Below are 18,179 nucleotides of genomic sequence, written 5' to 3'. Positions count from 1 at the left end.
AGATGAACTAGTCACTCAAGATCTCTCTGAGTTTTGGGTGTTAATACTATCCAGCAGAGTAAAGGAAAGAGATTTAGGCTTCATGGAAGTCCTGCAAGCTGCTACGAAAGCAAGTGTCCACCTAGCTAGAGCTCCTCTTGCTTGGGCAAGCATTATACAACTGAAATGGTGAATATCATTACACAACTAATGTGTGGCAGTATCCTCAGAGGTTGTCTACTAATGACTAATCTGCATCAGCAGCCATGCATCTCATCTATGTGGAGCACACCTCGACATTGAGTGTTTCTTTTTTTAGAGAGGTTTGTACCATTTGCGTGATGCAGGCAGTTAAGATGAGATCCCCATTCCCTGTGACACACAACATTTCACCATTGTGCCACATGGTAGCCATGAAGCATTAGCATTTGCATCTGAGTAGCAATATGTTCTAAAGTTTGTCATTAGCTCTGGTATGCAAATGGATGACCAATTTTATTTCACCGATAGCAGCTTTAAGAAGTAGTGAGAAAAATATACCAACATTGCTTCTGTACAACAAAAGAATCAGATGACCTCCCACTAAATATCACAACACCTTCCATTTCATCATGAAAAGCCTTGATCACCTTCAGTAGTTCTGGAAGCCACCCTACCCTCATTAGTAAAGTATACAGTTCCTTCCTGCTGCCCATATCAAATGCCTTATTTAGTTCAACAAAAGCGGAGAATAATGGAGTCTTCTGCTCACTGTAATTTTCTGAATTTGCCAGAGTGTGAATATATCAACAGTAGACTGATGTGCTCAAAACCAACATTGAGTTGGATTGTTTCTTGGGGAAAAGAGACCAAACAGTCTCATCGGATTGCAGAAGGATGGGGAAGGAAGTTGGTCGTGCCCTTTCAAAGAAACCATCCTGGCATTTACCTGAAGTGATTTAGGGAAATCGCAGAAAACTTAAATCAGGATGGTCGGATGCAGTATTGAACTGTCGTCGTCCTGAATGCAAGTCCAGTGTGCTAACCACTGCACCACCTCGCAACATTGAGACTTAGGGTATGCATGATTAGAAGTATGCGAGTTTCTCCAGTCTGCCCAGCACCATATGGGAAATGTTTTCCTGACAATATTAAGCAGAGATACTCTGCAGTGGAAGCAGCAATAGCTGAGATACCATTTACCTTTTGGTAGAGTTACAGTGTTGGCTATGGGCATGTCCTGTGGCACAGTACACTCAGCCCAATACTCCAGTACAATTCTGTAGGGAAATGAGAGGACCCATTTGACAGTATGTCATATTTACCAGGCCATTTTCTGCAACTAAGCTGCACAACAGCTCTTTGAAGCTCATCCTTAGCAGGCATGGCGTCCCACTCATGCCAAGTTGACATTTGAGAAACTTCACCTATTGCTTTCTGATGTTTGCCAGATGCGATTAGAGGCTGAAATAGTATTCCTTCCAGTGTTGCAATTGTCGATTACAACCCATGATGACTGTTCCATCAATCTCCTTGAGTAGGGCACTCTTTGTGTGTGTGTGTGTGTGTGTGTGTGTGTGTGTGTGTGTGTGTAGGAGGGGGGGGGGGGGGGGCAGATTGATACCAAATGATACCCAAGTACACTCCACTGATGTTCCTATCATTGAAACACACCTATACACCTACACCAAGTTTCTCTCAGTTCGTGTTAAACCAGTCAGAAATGGTGCAATGAACGAATGCCTTTGCTTTGCTTACATCAACGCAGGTTTCATTGTTCAAGGATTTGAATGCTAGTTGATAGTTGCCTGGTACATGGAACCGAGGAGGCATTTCAGGACATCCATACTCTCTGATTAAGAAAAGGCAAACCTACGTTTCTAGCATTTGTAGACTTAGAGAAAGCTTTTGACAATGTTAACTGGAATACTCTCTTTCAAATTCTGAAGGTGGCAGGGGTAAAATACAGGGAGCGAAAGGCTATTTACAATTTGTACAGAAACCAGATGGCAGTTATAAGAGTCGAGGGGCATGAAAGGGAAGCAGCGGTTGGGAAAGGAGTGAGACAGGGTTGTAGCCTCTCCCCGGTGTTATTCAATCTGTATATTGAGCAAGCAGTAAAGGAAACAAAAGAACAGTTCGGAGTAGGTATTAAAATCCATGGAGAAGAAATAAAAACTTTCAGGTTCGCCGATGACATTGTAATTCTGTCAGAGACAGCAAAGGACTTGGAAGAGCAGCTGAACGGAATGGACAGTGTCTTGAAAGGAGGATATAAGATGAACATCAACAAAAGCAAAATGAGGATAATGAAATGTAGCCGAATTAAATCGGATTATGCTGAGAGTATTAGATTAGGAAATGAGATGCTTAAAGTAGTAAAGGAGTTTTGCTATTTGGGGAGCAAAATAACTGATGATGGTCAAAGTAGAGAAGATATAAAATGTAGACTGGCAATGGCAAGGAAAGCATTTCTGAAGAAGAGAAATTTGTTAACATTAAGTATAGATTTAAGTGTCAGGAAGTCATTTCTGAAAGTATTTGTATGGGGTGTAGCCATGTATGGAAGTGAAACATGGACGATAAATAGTTTGGACAAGAAGAGAATAGAAGCTTTCGAAATGTGGTGCTACAGAAGAATGCTGAAGATAAGGTGGGTAGATCACGTAACTAATGAGGAGGTACTGAATAGGATTGGGGAGAAGAGAAGTTTGTGGCACAACTTGACTAGAAGAAGGGATCGGTTGGTAGGACATGTTTTGAGGCATCAAGGGATCACAAATTTAGCATTGCAGGGCAGCATGGAGGGTAAAAATCGTAGAGGGAGACCAAGAGATGAATACACTAAGCAGATTCAGAACGATGTAGGCTGCAGTAGGTACTGGGAGATGAAGAAGCTTGCACAGGATAGAGTAGCATGGAGAGCTGCATCAAACCAGTCTCAGGACTGAAGACCACAACAACAACAACATATTCTCTGGTAACCAGTCCTGGGACTTCACTTTCAAACTACCAGATTTATTGTCAGCCATAATTGTGAGAAGTGACTTGTCTTCTGACAGCCTTCAGCAATGAGTGAATTTAAGTCCAATTGTCAACTTCTTCCTGAGCTATCACCAAATGTTCCTACTGCTGCAGAGTCCTTATTTTGCAAAGATTAATCTTGATTCTGCAAGGTGTTTTAGCAGAGTCAATCTTTTTACATATGAAGTGCACTTTTGACACGACTAGTATAGGCTCCGTGTCATAAACAGGGCTATAAAAAAGCCCATGTGGAGGAAATGGCACAGATCTTCCACTTATTTAAAATAAAATCTAGCTGATGCCACTGTTTGGATCAAAGGTGCATCCAGGAAACATTGTTCCTCGTCTCGACTTTAAATTAAATACTAGTGTGCACAACTGGTACATGGCACAAAATTCAAGCAGTCATAAACCATTTTTCCTTCCATCTCACCCTCTCCATGTATACTTAGGCAGTCTGGCCAAGTGGCAGAATCACATCTGATAGGTATACTGAAGTCGCCTAGAATGTACACAGGCTGCAGTTCCTGCACCACTTTGATAAGATTTTCATAAAACTGATCCTTTAAGTCCACAGCCGCGACTAGTGTTGGAGCATATACAGCTATAAATGTCTCAGGTCCACTGCTCGCTGACAAACACAAAGTCATAATGAATTCTGAGAGTCCAGTCGAGCATTCAGTCATCTAAAATAGTTTGTTGCCAAAAGCAAATCCAACACCATCTTGTCTGGGATTGCCAATGTCCTTTCCCTTCCCCCTCCCTCCTATCTCTTTAAAATATATCAGAATCAATCCCTCATCTTGCAGCCTCGTTTCAGGTAATTACAGGTTGACTACAACTGTTTTGCATAGACCTTGAGAACTTCCAGAGGCTTCCAGGAAGCATTGTATCATAGTGCAAATGTTCCACGCTGCAAAGCATAGAAAGATGTTTTTGTACTTGTTTCAGCAGACACCAACAGTACAGCAACAACTTCCAGCAACACTTGTTTTCCATACATTCAATACCAGTTGTCCAAGGGCTGCCCAGCTTAAACAGAGAGTGACTGGCTCTGGTATCTATGATGCACCTCCCACTAATACTAGCAATACCTGGAATCTGCAATTACATTCATTAGTGCGGAGTTATAATCAGTAAACTGCCACTACTCGTGTTGATTCCACATGGTTGCAGTTGGGTACAGCATCCTCTCCATGGATGGTATTGCACCTGGCAAACCTTTCAAGTGCCAATGAGCTTGCCCACAGCTCGTGCCACCCTCTCCGTCTTTCTGGCTGATTCCACAAGAGCAACAATACATGACATGAGAAGTTAGGTCGGTTGCAGTGATTTTCTGCTCAGTTCAGCTTGCACAGTACTCATATTAAATGGAAATGCTAATTCCTGGTTTAGATTCAAAAGTGTCATTCTCCTATACAGACTGTATACAAATACCCACCAAGTGCACATTTGCAAAACAAAGGGAATAAACTGGATGGGAAAAAGGAAGAAAGGACACTGTAATACACACTTTATCTGACTCTTCCACCAAGACCTGTATGGTTTGGGTGACGCTACCAGTAGCTATGCTACTGAAAGCATGGAAATGGTTCAAGTGTTATCTAACAGGAAACAAAGGGTGTTGTGAAACACCTGCACAGTAAGCAGTCAGTCTTCATCTCACTGGGAATTAATTACATGTGGTGTTCCTAAAGGTTCCATCTTGGGTCCATCGCTTTTTCTTGTGTACATTAATGACCTCTCATCTGTTATCTTCCTGGTTTAGATTCAAAAGTGTCATTCTCCTATACAGACTGTATACAAATACCCACCAAGTGCACATTTGCAAAACAAAGGGAATAAACTGGATGGGAAAAAGGAAGAAAGGACACTGTAATACACACTTTATCTGACTCTTCCACCAAGACCTGTATGGTTTGGGTGACGCTACCAGTAGCTATGCTACTGAAAGCATGGAAATGGTTCAAGTGTTATCTAACAGGAAACAAAGGGTGTTGTGAAACACCTGCACAGTAAGCAGTCAGTCTTCATCTCACTGGGAATTAATTACATGTGGTGTTCCTAAAGGTTCCATCTTGGGTCCATCGCTTTTTCTTGTGTACATTAATGACCTCTCATCTGTTATCTTGCCAAATACTAAGTGTGTTTTGTTTACAGATGATACAAACATTGTAGTAAGTAGAAAGTTAAGTACAAATTTAGAAATGGCTGCTAATCAAATTTTATGAAAGCTTTATGTGGTATAAAGCTTTCATAAAATTTGATTAGCAGCCATTTCTAAATCTGTACTCAACTTGCTACTTATTACAATGTCTGTATCATCTGCATGTGGTTTAACCCCCCCCCCCCCCCTCCCCCATGAACCATGGAACTTTCTGTTGGTGGGGAGGCTTGTGTGCCTCAGCGATACAGATAGCTGTACCGCAGCTGCATCCACAACGGAGGGAGAGCCCAGACAAACGCGTAGTTCCTGAAGAAGGGAAGCAGCCTTTTCAGTAGTTGCAGGGGCAACAGTCTGGATGATTGACTGATCTGGCCTTGTAACACTAACCAAAATGGCCTTGCCGTGCTGGTACTGCAAACGGCTGAAAGCAAGGGGAAACTACAGCCGAAATTTTTCCCAAGGGCATGCAGCTTTACCGTATGGTTAAATGAAGATGACATCCTCTTGGGTAAAATATTCCGGAGGTAAAATAGTCCCCCATTCGGATCTCCGGGTGGGGACTACGCAGGAGGGCATTGTTATCAGGAGAAAGAAAACTGGCATTCTACAGATCGGAGCGTGGAATGTCAGATCCCTTAATCAGGCAGGCAGGTTAGAAAATTTAAAATGGGAAATGGACAGGTTAAAGTTAGATATAGTGGGAATTAGTGAAGTTTGGTGGCAGGAGGAACAAGACTTCTGGTCAGGTGAATACATGGTTATAAATACAAAATCAATTAGGGGTAATGCAGGAAGAGGTTTAGTAATTAATAAAAAAAAATAGGAATGCAAGTAAGCTACTACAAACAGCTTAGTGAATGCTTTATTGTGGCCAAGATAGATACGAAGTCCACGCCTACCACAGTAGTACAAGTTTATATGCCAACTAGCTCTGCAGATGATGAAGAGATTGATTAAATGTATGATGAGATAAAAGAAATTATTCAGATAGTGAAGGGAGATAAAAATTTAATAGTCATGGGTGACTGGAATTCGGTAGTAGGAAAAGGAAGAGAAGGAAACGTCGTAGGTGAATATGGAATGGGGATAAGGAATGAAAGAGGAAGCCGCCTGGTGGAATTATGCACAGAGCATAGCTTAATCATAGCTAACACTTGGTTCAAGAATCATGAGAGAAGGCTGTATACAAGGAAGAAGCCTGGAGATACTAGAAGGTATCAGATAGATTATATAATGAACCAGGTTTTAAATTGTAAGAATTTTCCATGGGCAGATGTGGACTCTGACCACAATCTATTGGTTATGAACTGCAGATTAAAACTGAAGAAACTGCAAAAAGGTGGGAATTTAAGGAGATGGGACCTGGATAAACTGAGAGAACCAGAGGTTGTAGAGAGTTTCTGGGAGAGCATTAGGGAACGATTGACAAGAATGGGGGAAAGAAATACAGTAGAAGAAGAATGGGTAGCTTTGAGAGATGAAATAGTGAAGGCAGCAGAGGATCAAGTAGGTAAAAAGACGAGGGCTAATAGAAATCCTTGGGTAACAGAAGAGATACTGAATTTAATTGATGAAAGGAGAAAACACAAAAATGCAGTAAATGAAGCTGGCAAAAAGGAATACAAACAACTCAAAAATGAGATCAACAGGAAGTGCAAAATGGCTAAGCAGGGATGGCTAGAGGACAACGTAAGGATGTAGAAACGTGATAGATACTGCCTACAGGAAAATTAAAGAGACCTTTGGAGGAAGGAGAACCACTCGCATGAATATCAAGAGCTCAGATGGAAACCCAGTTCTAAGCAAAGAAGGGAAAGCAGAACGGTGAAAGGAGTATATAGAGGCCTATACAAGGGCTATGTACTTGAGCACAATATTGTGGAAATGGAAGAGGATGTAGATGAAGATGAAATGGGAGTTATGATACTGCGCGAAGAGTTTGACAGAGCACTGAAAGACCTGAGTCGAAACAAGGCCCCAGGAGTAGACAACATTCCATTAGAACTACTGACAGCCTTGGAAGAGCCAGTCATGACAAAACTCTACCATCTGGTGAGCAAGATTTATGAGACAGGCGAAATACCCTCAGACTTCAAGAAGAATATAATAAGTCCAATGCCAAAGAAAGCACGGTTGACAGATGTGAAAACTACCAAACTATCAGTTTAATAAGCCACGACTACAAAATACTAACATGAATTCTTTACAGACGAATGGAAAAACTAGTAGAAGCCGACCTCGGGGAAGATCAGTTTGGATTCCGTAGAAATGTTGGAACACATGACGGAATACTGACCCTACAACTTATCTTAGAAAATAGATCGAGGAAAGGCAAACCTATGTTTCTAGCATTTGTAGACTTAGAGAAAGCTTTTGACAATGTTGACTGGAATACTCTCTTTCAAATTCTGAAGGTGGCAAGGATAAAATACAGGGAGCGAAAGGCTATTTACAATTTGTACAGAAACCAGATGGCAGTTATAAGAGTCGAGGGGCATGAAAGGGAAGCAGCGGTTGGGAAGGAAGTGAGACAGGGTTGTAGCCTCTCCCCGATGCTATTCAATCTGTATATTGCACAAGCAGTAAAGGAAACAAAAGAACAGTTCGGAGTAGGTATTAAAATCCGTGGAGAAGAAATAAAAACTTTCAGGTTCGCCGATGACATTGTAATTCTGTCAGAGACAGCAAAGGACTTGGAAGAGCAGCTGAACGGAATGGACAGTGTCTTGAAAGGAGGATATAAGATGAACATCAACAAAAGCAAAATGAGGATAATGAAATGTAGCCGAATTAAATCGGATTATGCTGAGAGTATTAGATTAGGAAATGAGATGCTTAAATTAGTAAATGTGTTTTGGTATTTGGGGAGCAAAATAACTGATGATGGTCGAAGTAGAGAAGATATAAAATGTAGACTGGCAATGGCAAGGAAAGCATTTCTGAAGAAGAGAAATTTGTTAACATTAAGTATAGATTTAAGTGTCAGGAAGTCATTTCTGAAAGTATTTGTATGGGGTGTAGCCATGTATGGAAGTGAAACATGGACGATAAATAGTTTGGACAAGAAGAGAACAGAAGATTTCGAAATGTGGTGCTACAGAAGAATACTGAAGATTAGATGGGTAGATCACTTAACTAATGAGGAGGTATTCACTAGAATTGGGGAGAAGAGAAATCTGTGGCACAACTAGACTAGAAGAAGGGATCAGTTGGTACGACATATTCTGAGGCATCAAAGAATCACCGTTTTAGTGTTGGAGGGCAGTGTGGAGGGTAAAAATCGTAGAGGGAGACCAAGGGATGAAAGCACTAAGCAGATACAGAAGGATGTAGGTTGCAGTAGGTACTGGTAGATGAAGTACCTTGCACAGGATAGAGTAGCATGGAGAGCTGCATCAAACCAGTCTCTGGACTGAAGACCACAACAACACCATCATGTGATTTAAAGCTAATTCAGTGTCATTAAACTTTGAAACAACTCAGTATATAAGAGATTTCCTTCCAGCATGCTTATAACATATGAAGACATGCAGATTGAAGAGGTTGACAGTGTTCTGGGATTACAACTCAATAATAAATTCAGTAGGGAAGGGCATACCACAGAACTGCTTAAGCTCAAAGACAAGTCTGTATTTGCAGTGAGAATGATGCCAGATGTAGGAGATATAAAAATAAAAAAAAACTTGCATACATACTTTGCTTACTTTCATTCTATTATGTCATATGGGATCATCTTCTGGAGCAACTCATCAAACTGAGCAAAAAAAAAAAAAGGTGCAAAAGTGTGTGATAAGAATCATTTGTGGTGTAAATTCAAGAACAACATGTAGAAACCTGTTCAAGGAACTTTGTATTCTAACCGTTGTTTCTCAGTACATTTATTCCTTGATGAAAATTGTTGTAAGTAATACACCTCTATTTTCCACCAAGAGCTCAATACTTAGTATCAATACTACGAATAAGAACAATCTACATAAAGACCTAAAGTCACTTATCTTGGTCCAAAATATTCAGAAACATATATTTTCAATAAATTGCCAGCAACCTTCAAAAACTTGGTTTCCGATAAAGCACAGTTTAAACAGAGTTTGAAAGACCTTTTGATAGGCAACTCCTTCTACTCCACAGATGAATATCTTAACAGAGACTATTAAGCCAGCTTAAGTAAAAATGTCTGTTAGATTTCAGTTTTGACAGCATTTGGTCACAGAAGAACAAGATTAGGTATTTTGTGTGTGATACATTTGTTAATAGTGCATAACAATGTTTCATTCTGACAGCATGTTAATTCTGTAAATATGAGCTGTTTTAGTTTACTGCATTCTATTCTCCTATTTCGATAATCTTCTGACAAATGATCAGGGTAGTAAGTATATTCAAATGTTTTTTGTTTTACTTTTGGCCATGTTCAACACCCATGAGAATCATCTCATTTTTTGGGTCTATGGAACAAAAACTGAATCTAATCTCATCTCTTCACAACAGTGCAAGTAAGAGCTCTCGCCCACTTCGAAAGTGGTAATTCAGTGTGGTGTCTCCTGAGTTTCTCAGTAGGTTTACTATTCAGATACATTTTCTCTGGGAAAGCACTGCTCTCATGTTGGCCATTTACATGACTGGATTTTTTGTTTTTAGTCTACAACAAAATTCAATTTATATTGCTTAGTCACATATACACTGCCTACTCAGAAATGCATCTATGGAGTAGGAGTTGATAAGTAGAAATGATTGCAATTTCCTTTTAACTTTCAGCATCTGCTAGTTCCTTTAATCCACAAAGAAGGTGGCTGAATATTTTTAAGGCTGCATATGTTACTCTTTCTTCTGCAAGAATAATTTTATGTTGTCAACAGTGGAGATTAGTTTTGTTCATACTGTTATATTTATGACTACTATTATTATTTTCAAATGGTGCCTCATCCTTCACAACAAACTACATAACACAGTTAATGCACTGTGAATATATTGTTAGAATACCTAATTTTTTTGAGCAGTTGGCCAGTAAAGTGGGAATATGGATACTAGATATTATCCTTAAACCTCAGCATGGTTCTGTGTAACAAATGCTTTGTGTCTAGCCCAGAAAATTGTTTCATAGAACATCAATGAATAGAAGTACACAAATTAATATCCTACCATTTTCATCACCAAATTAAGCAATTACACAAGAGCCTTGAGCTAACACTGCTAAAACTAAACTTATGAGATGACACCTTCATCAAATTATAGTAATTTTAATGTTTAATAATATCAACGCATATCAGTGTATTACTAGAGCATTATTCATGTTTGACTGCACATAAAGCTCTATCATCATCAATATGACTAACCTACAGGATTTCAATGATTTTCCCGTTTTCTCACTGACTTCATCCAAGTCTTTGCGATGTCGAGAAGACAGTTTTTTCCCCAACAGTTCTCTTATAACTTCATCATCAAAGTCATAGTACCTGAAATAGACAATAACCAATAATAAATGTAACTGTGCTGCCATCCAGAAATTAATATACAACACTGTGTGGAAATATGAAAGCTTTAACTCTATGTACAATTGTCGGTTAAGTGTGGTGGCAAATTTAATATCTACAGGTTCCTTCAAAAGAAAGAATGAGTGCTCTTACTTTTCAATCAGAAGACGTTTCGTCTGAGGTTCAATCTGAAAAGCGAGCTGCTCCTCTAGCTTCGGTGGATTGTACAGAAGCCTTTCCAGTAAGCTGTAAGTACGATAATGATCAAGAACGTCAGATGTTAGTAACTCCCTTGTTGCACCAGTCTGCTTCGTGACCCCTTTCGCGTCTAATGCGTTCACAGCTTCTTGAGCTGTGGAGTGAAGCAAATTTCATTCATTTTTATTTTGTAAATGTTAATTGCTTCTTGCGGAAGATCATTTCGCACAACGTACACTTACACGAACAACCATCTACCCATAATTGATAAACATCAGGGTCCACCAAGGTGTAGTTGCTAATAAACACGTCAACTTCAGGATGCATGGTGTTACTAAAACAATTATTTTCTGGACGCACCGATCAACAAAATTTTACTGGAGCTTTAAACGCTCCATAAATAAAAGTATGATGGCAAACGCATAGAAATGACAAAGATGAAAAAAAAGAATCAATCACATGCAAAAAAAGAAAAAAATACCATGGCTGGTTAGCCATCCGAGCAAATCGCCGTCAAAACAGTACAGCAGTTAACAATTGAAGGTCTGGGAAGAGTACTAAATTCGAAAACTGATCGGTTTTCGCCGTGCTAGAACTTGTCGCCTAAATCGACATTCGTTTGTCAAAACAGAGGAAGGATGCAAGGTAATGTTTATATGACACTCGCGCAATGAGGAACAGAGGAAGTGTCATGAACAGCTGGTAGCGTGGTTGTTTATGTGATGGGCGCGATCACATGTACTGTTTATAATCCTTACGATGAATTAGAAAGGTGATGAACTGTTGTTTTGAAAATGACACATAAGTGATCTGTAATAAATAACAATGATGGGTCGTGCGTGTTGTCTTGTGTTGTCGTGTGTTTTGGTCCACTTAGTACAGCTACTACACGGAACTGAACAGCAGACTGAAAACAAGAACCTCTCGACCATAATTTTAAATGGAAACTATTCAGACTATTATACCTTTAATGTCAACAGGACAGTGGAATACATTTTTCAGTTTCCTGCCTCAGAGGTAGGTACAACTTCAACAAAAAATTGTCGTTTTAACTGAATTTCCTTTAAGTTGTAAATATTGCGTTGTTTACAGGATATGATAGATAAGCCAGCAAGAATTACCGTAGAATGCAAGGATTCCAACCGAAGTTTCCCAGTACTTGTTGTCGTAAGACAGCAAAAAGGTGTCTTGTCCTGGCAATTGCCTCTTCTTGTGGAGACTGAATCAGATTCGTAAGATTTTGTATATAAATTTTTGCTGCCATGCAGATTAAAGAACGTTTATGGAAACCCACTCATATGTTATTCTCTCTCCTCCCTTTCAGAGTAGAGTACTGGAGAACATCACGCACTTTATGTCCTGACAACAGCCGTTATTTCGCAGGGAACAATGTGAAAACGCTTTATCAATATATTATTGTTAGCATATCAACGGCAAGTAATCAAAATTTGTCGGTGTCTCTACTCGTCTCGAGGAAAGAGGATTTTCGAATCAGGTTGGTGAATTGATGCGTATGTATGTTCAATTACGAACATTTAAATTTCTAAAGTAAAATAAAATTTTGTAAAGATAAATATCAGACTTATTTGTTGGCTTTGACGAATGACTTGCCTTCCATGATGTGTCAGTCTGCTGTGAAATGCCTCCTTTATTTTGTGAAGCCCATACTTATCTACAATCACACCTGTATTATATTTCTTCTGCTTTTATATATTTATTTACAACTTTATTATCCTCCTTGGATTGCTACTCATATTATTTGTTTGTCATTAACACTGCCCTCCCCTGACCAACATAGTTTCCTAAGAAGTGTCCCAGCATTAAGCCTGTCATAACCATAACTGTATGTTTATTGAGTTATTTTAGTTACAATCTCATGTTCATGATATGGAGTATGTGTTGTAGCAATTGTTAAAGAAGCATTTACCGAATATACATATATTTTCAGTACAATAGTTTTTAAATATATGTATACCATAGAAGAAAGAGATTACCTGTTATAACAAGAATTAACTTCAGTTAACTATCATAACATCCAAGGTTATTGTACTATGGTCAAAATTAAAGTTACATTTGACATAAGTTGATCTCCAGTAGGAATATGTTGCTTCTATAGGGATCACAGGGCAAGATGAGACTGACTGTGGTGTGTACAGAGCTGTCTAAGCAATCATTCTTCCTGTTATCCGTAGATGAATGGAACAGGAAGAACCTATAACAACTGGTACAATGTGAGATGCCCTGTGACATGCACTTGAGAGTAGTTTGCAGAGTATATATGTAGATGTAAATATACGGGACAGATAATATCTCCAGTTCTTTGAAGATTGGTTTGTTAGGTGTGTGTGATGGTATGATTGCAATAATATGATCTTCATAATTTATTTTTCTACACATTTTTTTCTTATCTACTGACCCCAAGAAATGAATGCTCACTGAAATTATTTGAGTTAACCATTGCAAAGTTCACAATTCTAATGGAAATCAAGTTACACCTTTGACTGAGCACTCAAAGGTACAGTAAAGGCTACTTATTTTCCACATTATATTCCACTGTAGTGTTATCTGTCCACAGTCCAAGGAATTTAGCTACACTGATCTACTAAGTAATTTTGTTGTCTATAACTAGTGGTTCTATTTGTTTTATATGTTTCTTTTATGCACATATTATATGAGCTATTTGGCCATATTAAGTAAGGGATTGTTACCATAAAGCCAGTGCACGTGCCATACACTGTGTTCAACCCAGTCAGCTCTGATCTGCTTCCGAGAAATGTTACAAGAGAGGTTTGTATCATCAATGAATGAAAATGAAATGAAATGGTCATATGGCATTGTTGGCTGGGAGGCCCCATGCGGGGAAGTTTGGCCACCATATTGCAAGTCCTTTTTAGTTGACGCCACTTCGGCGACTTGCGCCGCAAGCGAGAACGCTACCGCAAGACCACGAGTTGCAGACATCAATGAATAATACTATTCCTATTGATGGTAGGTTTTCTGAGACATTGTTAAGAAAAAGAATGAAGAGGGAAGGACATAATGTTGCGCCCTGCATGTCTCCCGAGGCGACTTATATATCTGAATGATTTGTTGTCTACCATGTGTTGTTATTTATACCAGCTGCACTTTGTTTAATAGATGAGTGAAACTGCTCATAGTAGACTGCACTTGGTACAGCAAGCATCCAGTTTGCTTAGGAGTAGTGTGTGACTGGTCCGATCAGACGCCTTTGTGAGATCATTAAAAAGTCTAGGAGCATAGTGCTTTTCACTAAATGCATATACTATCTGGTCAGTAAATGAAAATGAGTGTCTGATTGATGTACTTATTTATAAAAAATACAACTACTTTTGTGTTCACATGGCTAAGCTCAGTGTCCCATGTCTTAATTTTTTAAAATATTTATTTATTTTGTACAACCCCCACCCCTCACCATATTGATAACCCACACAAGCTGAGTGTTCAAAAACTACTCAAAAGTACCAAGAAAAATTATTAAAAAATCAAGGAACATGCACATAAAGTCAGAAATCAGTAATTCTGACAACAGACTTGAGGCTATATGGAATATAGTGAAATGAGAGACAGGACAACCAGCCACAGAGCCTCAGAACAAGATAACATCACTATTAATTTCAGTAGAAGGGCTATAAATGATCAATCACAGATATGTTTAATAATCATTTCTTAAATGTAGCAGAAAAACTAGCGACAAACAGTTATAGAAAAGTCAAAACAGTGTGTTGAAAGAGCAACTCTCATAAAATACAACCATAAGAATGTATAAATAACTTCTCCTTCTGAAATTAAGAAAAGTGTAATCTCTCAAAAATAAAAGCTCATCTGCATTTGACAGTGTTTCCAATAGAGTACTAAAGGTTGTTTTCACATAATAAGCCCTGTCGTATCTGAATTAAGTAATGCATAACAAAGTCAAGGGATTTTTCCAGACTGTCTCAAATATGCTATTGTTAAACCCCTGTATAAGAAGGATTATACGAGAGCTGTCAGTAACTACTGACATCGAATCGCAATTTTCTGTATGGGTTCAGAAGGTCTCACTCCACCATTGACAACGTAGCCCTCCTTGAAGTGGCTATATGACTACTGCCATCACCTCCTGCGTATTATTATTTTGTGAATTGTGTTTTATTCATCTCATGATGTACATTTGCAATCCATTTGGTTTTCCCTGTAGGAGACATGTTAAAAAATTTATAATACAGTTACAATGATTTTTACATTAATAAATAATAGAACTACAATAAATAATAACACTACAAGGATATTTCTTGGAATATGTAACATATTTTATCCAGCCCAAATTTCCAGTTTGTCTTGCATGAATTCATCCAATGAGTAGTAATACTATAGTGTCAGTCATGTAGCTTTCTTTTAAGTGGACCTAAATTCATCTGCATCAACTTGTTCCCTTTTAATTTATTACAAATTTTCAGTCCCATGTATTGAGGTCCCTGGGCATACAGTCTGGGGAAGTGGGTGGGGAGCATTAAATTTTCTTTCTTTCTAGTGTCATGTGAATGGACAAAATGGTTTCCTTCGAATAATTCATGTCTGGTGTATAAAAAATATAATAATTTATTATATGTATAAGGATGGCAGAGGTAATATTTTACGTTTTCTAAAGATGGTCGACATGTTTCTTTGTGATTTGCAGTGCATATGTTTCGACTATTTTTTATTTTTAGTACCTACACTATGTTTGTCAAGTTACCCTCAAAAACAATACCATACCTAATAATGGATTCAAAGTAGCATTTATATGCTACTTTTTGTGTTTCCATTTCAGTTATAGTTGATAATGAAACTTCCTGTCAGATTAAAACTGTGTGCCGGATCGAGACTTCAAATAGGGGCCTTTGCCTTTCATGGGCAAGTGCTCTACCATCTGAGCTACCCAAGCATGACTGACTGCCCATCCTCACAGCTTCAATTCCGTCATTACCTCATCTCCTACCTTCCAAACTTCACAGAAGCTCTCCTGCGAACCTTGCAGAACTAGCACTCCTGGAAGAAAGGATATTGTGGAATTGAAGCTGTGAGGATGGCTTGTGAGTCGTGCTTGGGTAGCTCAGATGGTAGAGCACTTGCCCACAAAAGGCAGAGGTCCCTAGTTCGAGTCTCGGTCTGGCACGCAGTTAATCTGCCAGGAAGTTTCATATCAATGCACACTCCACTGCAGATTGAAAATTTCATTCTGGAAACATCCCCCAGGCTGTGGCAAAGCCAAGTCTCCGCAATATCCTTTCGTCCAAGAGTACTAGTTCTGGAAGGTTCGCAGGAGAGCTTCTGTGAAGTTTGGAAAGTAGGAGATGAGGTACTGGCGGAATTGAAGCTGTGAAGAAAGGTCGTGAGTTGTGCTTGGGTAACTCAGATGGTAGAGCACTTGCCCACGAAAGGCAAAGGTCCTGAGGTTGAGTCTTGGTCTGGCACACTCCGCTGCAGAGTGAAAATTTCATTCTGTGGTTCATAATATTTGCATTGCAAATGCAAAGCTGCTCAGTTTGTTTGCTAGTATTCAATGTGTGCCCACCAGCTCAAATTTTTATCTACACCTAAACCTTAGAATTCAACTGAGTCAACTTCTATATCATGGTTGTTGTGTACACGCTTAATCTGCTCACATTTTGACTGTTTGGTTTTGAACTGCATCATGTGTGTCTTAGATATGTTTAGATTCAACCCATTCAGCTGAAACCAAGTTTATAAGGTACTGATCGTCCTGATCACAGATTTGGGATTTTTTTTTCCAAATCTTAAGCTTCAACTAAGACAGAAGTATCATCTGTGAACAGAACTTATGGGGAGATGATATTTAATATTACTGTAAATCATTAACATAGAAGAGAAATAGCGCTGGGCGTAATATGGAAACTTGTGGAACACCCTGAGATATTTTTTTTCCAGTCAGAAAAATAATATGCGAAATTTGAAGAGATGCTTACTCTTTGCTTTCTGCTCGATAAGTAGGATTTAAGTCTTTGTAGGACACTACTGCTAATGCCATTCTATTTAGGTTTGTAAACATGGTTTACAGAATCAAATGCCTTTGTGAGGTTGCAGAAAATTCCTGCCACCTTATTTCTCTTGTCTAACGATGTACTTATTTTCTCAATGAAACTGTTCACTGAATCTGCGGTGTTTTTCCCCTGCTGAAAACAAAATTGATTGTTTAGAATAACAGAATATTTTGCAATGAAGTTTGCATTAGATCAGCCAAAGTGATTTTTATTATGTACTACACACATCAAAAAAAGTTTTGCATCACCCCGGTTCCTAGAACTCCTTAAGACAAATGTTGACTGTGGGTATTGTATCACAGACACAGTCCCTTTCACTGTTTAGAGGTGTCACTCAACCCGCCCAAAGCTGCAAACAAACAGTCCCTTTGACTGTTCAGAGGTGTCATTCAACCCGCCCAAAGATGTAAACAACCATGCATGAGCAGCGCATATTAGACGAAGGGGCTCCGACAGCTGATCAGTTCCAGTCATTCCACCAGGAAGGGTGTACACGGCTCGTGTTGTCTGTAGTTCTACCATGCCTAGACGGTCAATACTACGGTTCGATCCCATCCACACTGTTACTATATGCCAGGAAGGGCTCTCAACAAGGTAGGTGTTCCTCGCATCGCAGAGTGAACCAAAGCCACGTTGTTCAGACATGGAGGAGATACAGAGAGACAGGAACTGTCGATGACAACCCTCGCACAGGCCGCCCAAGGGCTACTACTGCAGTGGATGACTGCTACCTACGGATTATGGCTCAGAGGAACCCAGACAGCAATGCCACCATATTGAATAATGTTTTTGTGCAACCACAGGATGTTGTGTTATAATTCAAACTGTACGCAATAGGCTGCATGGTGCACAACTTCACTTCCAGCGCCCATGGTGAGGTCCATCTTTGCAACCACGACACCATGCAATGTGGTATAGATGACCCAGCAACATGCTGAATGGACCACTCAGGATTAGCATCACGTTCTCTTCACCGATGAGTGTCGCATGTGACTTCAACCAGACAATCGACAGAGACATCTTTGGAGGCAACCCAGTCAGGCTGAATGCCTTAGACACACTGTCCAGTGACTGCAGCAAGGTTGAGGTTTCCTGATGTTTTGGGGTTGCATTATGTGGGGCCAATGTACGCCACTGGTGGTTGTGTGAGGCACCGTAACGGCTGTACAGTACGTGTATGCCATCCTCCAACTGATAGTGCAACCATATCGGCAGCATATTGGTGAGGTATTCATCTTCATGGACGACAATTCATGCCCCATCGTGCACATCTTGTGAATGACTTCCTTCAGGATAACGACATCGCTCAACAATAGTGGCCAG

General features: G+C 39.5%; 2 protein-coding genes across 2 annotated transcripts in view; one reads left to right on the top strand and one right to left on the bottom strand.

Moving 5' to 3' along the window:
• The window catches only part of LOC124544906 (acidic fibroblast growth factor intracellular-binding protein), a 92,880-nt gene extending 81,427 nt beyond the window's left edge, over positions 1 to 11,453 (bottom strand). The window contains exons 1-4 of the mRNA XM_047123639.1: positions 11,297 to 11,453; positions 11,058 to 11,149; positions 10,771 to 10,969; positions 10,480 to 10,599 (exon numbers count right to left, since the gene is read on the bottom strand). Coding sequence (XP_046979595.1) covers positions 10,480 to 10,599; positions 10,771 to 10,969; positions 11,058 to 11,149; positions 11,297 to 11,313 — 428 coding nt within the window. The 5' untranslated portion in view covers positions 11,314 to 11,453. The remainder of the gene's footprint in view (positions 1 to 10,479; positions 10,600 to 10,770; positions 10,970 to 11,057; positions 11,150 to 11,296) is intronic.
• The window catches only part of LOC124544905 (SID1 transmembrane family member 1-like), a 120,916-nt gene continuing 114,031 nt past the window's right edge, over positions 11,295 to 18,179 (top strand). The window contains exons 1-3 of the mRNA XM_047123637.1: positions 11,295 to 11,832; positions 11,908 to 12,047; positions 12,140 to 12,310. Of these exons, the coding sequence (XP_046979593.1) occupies positions 11,641 to 11,832; positions 11,908 to 12,047; positions 12,140 to 12,310 (503 nt within the window). The 5' untranslated portion in view covers positions 11,295 to 11,640. The remainder of the gene's footprint in view (positions 11,833 to 11,907; positions 12,048 to 12,139; positions 12,311 to 18,179) is intronic.

This window comes from Schistocerca americana, chromosome 8 (genome assembly GCF_021461395.2).
Source record: "Schistocerca americana isolate TAMUIC-IGC-003095 chromosome 8, iqSchAmer2.1, whole genome shotgun sequence".
In the NCBI taxonomy this organism is placed as follows: Eukaryota; Metazoa; Arthropoda; class Insecta; order Orthoptera; family Acrididae; genus Schistocerca; species Schistocerca americana.
The sequence above is the reverse complement of the archived record's forward strand: the minus strand, read 5'-3'. Positions and strand labels throughout refer to the sequence as shown.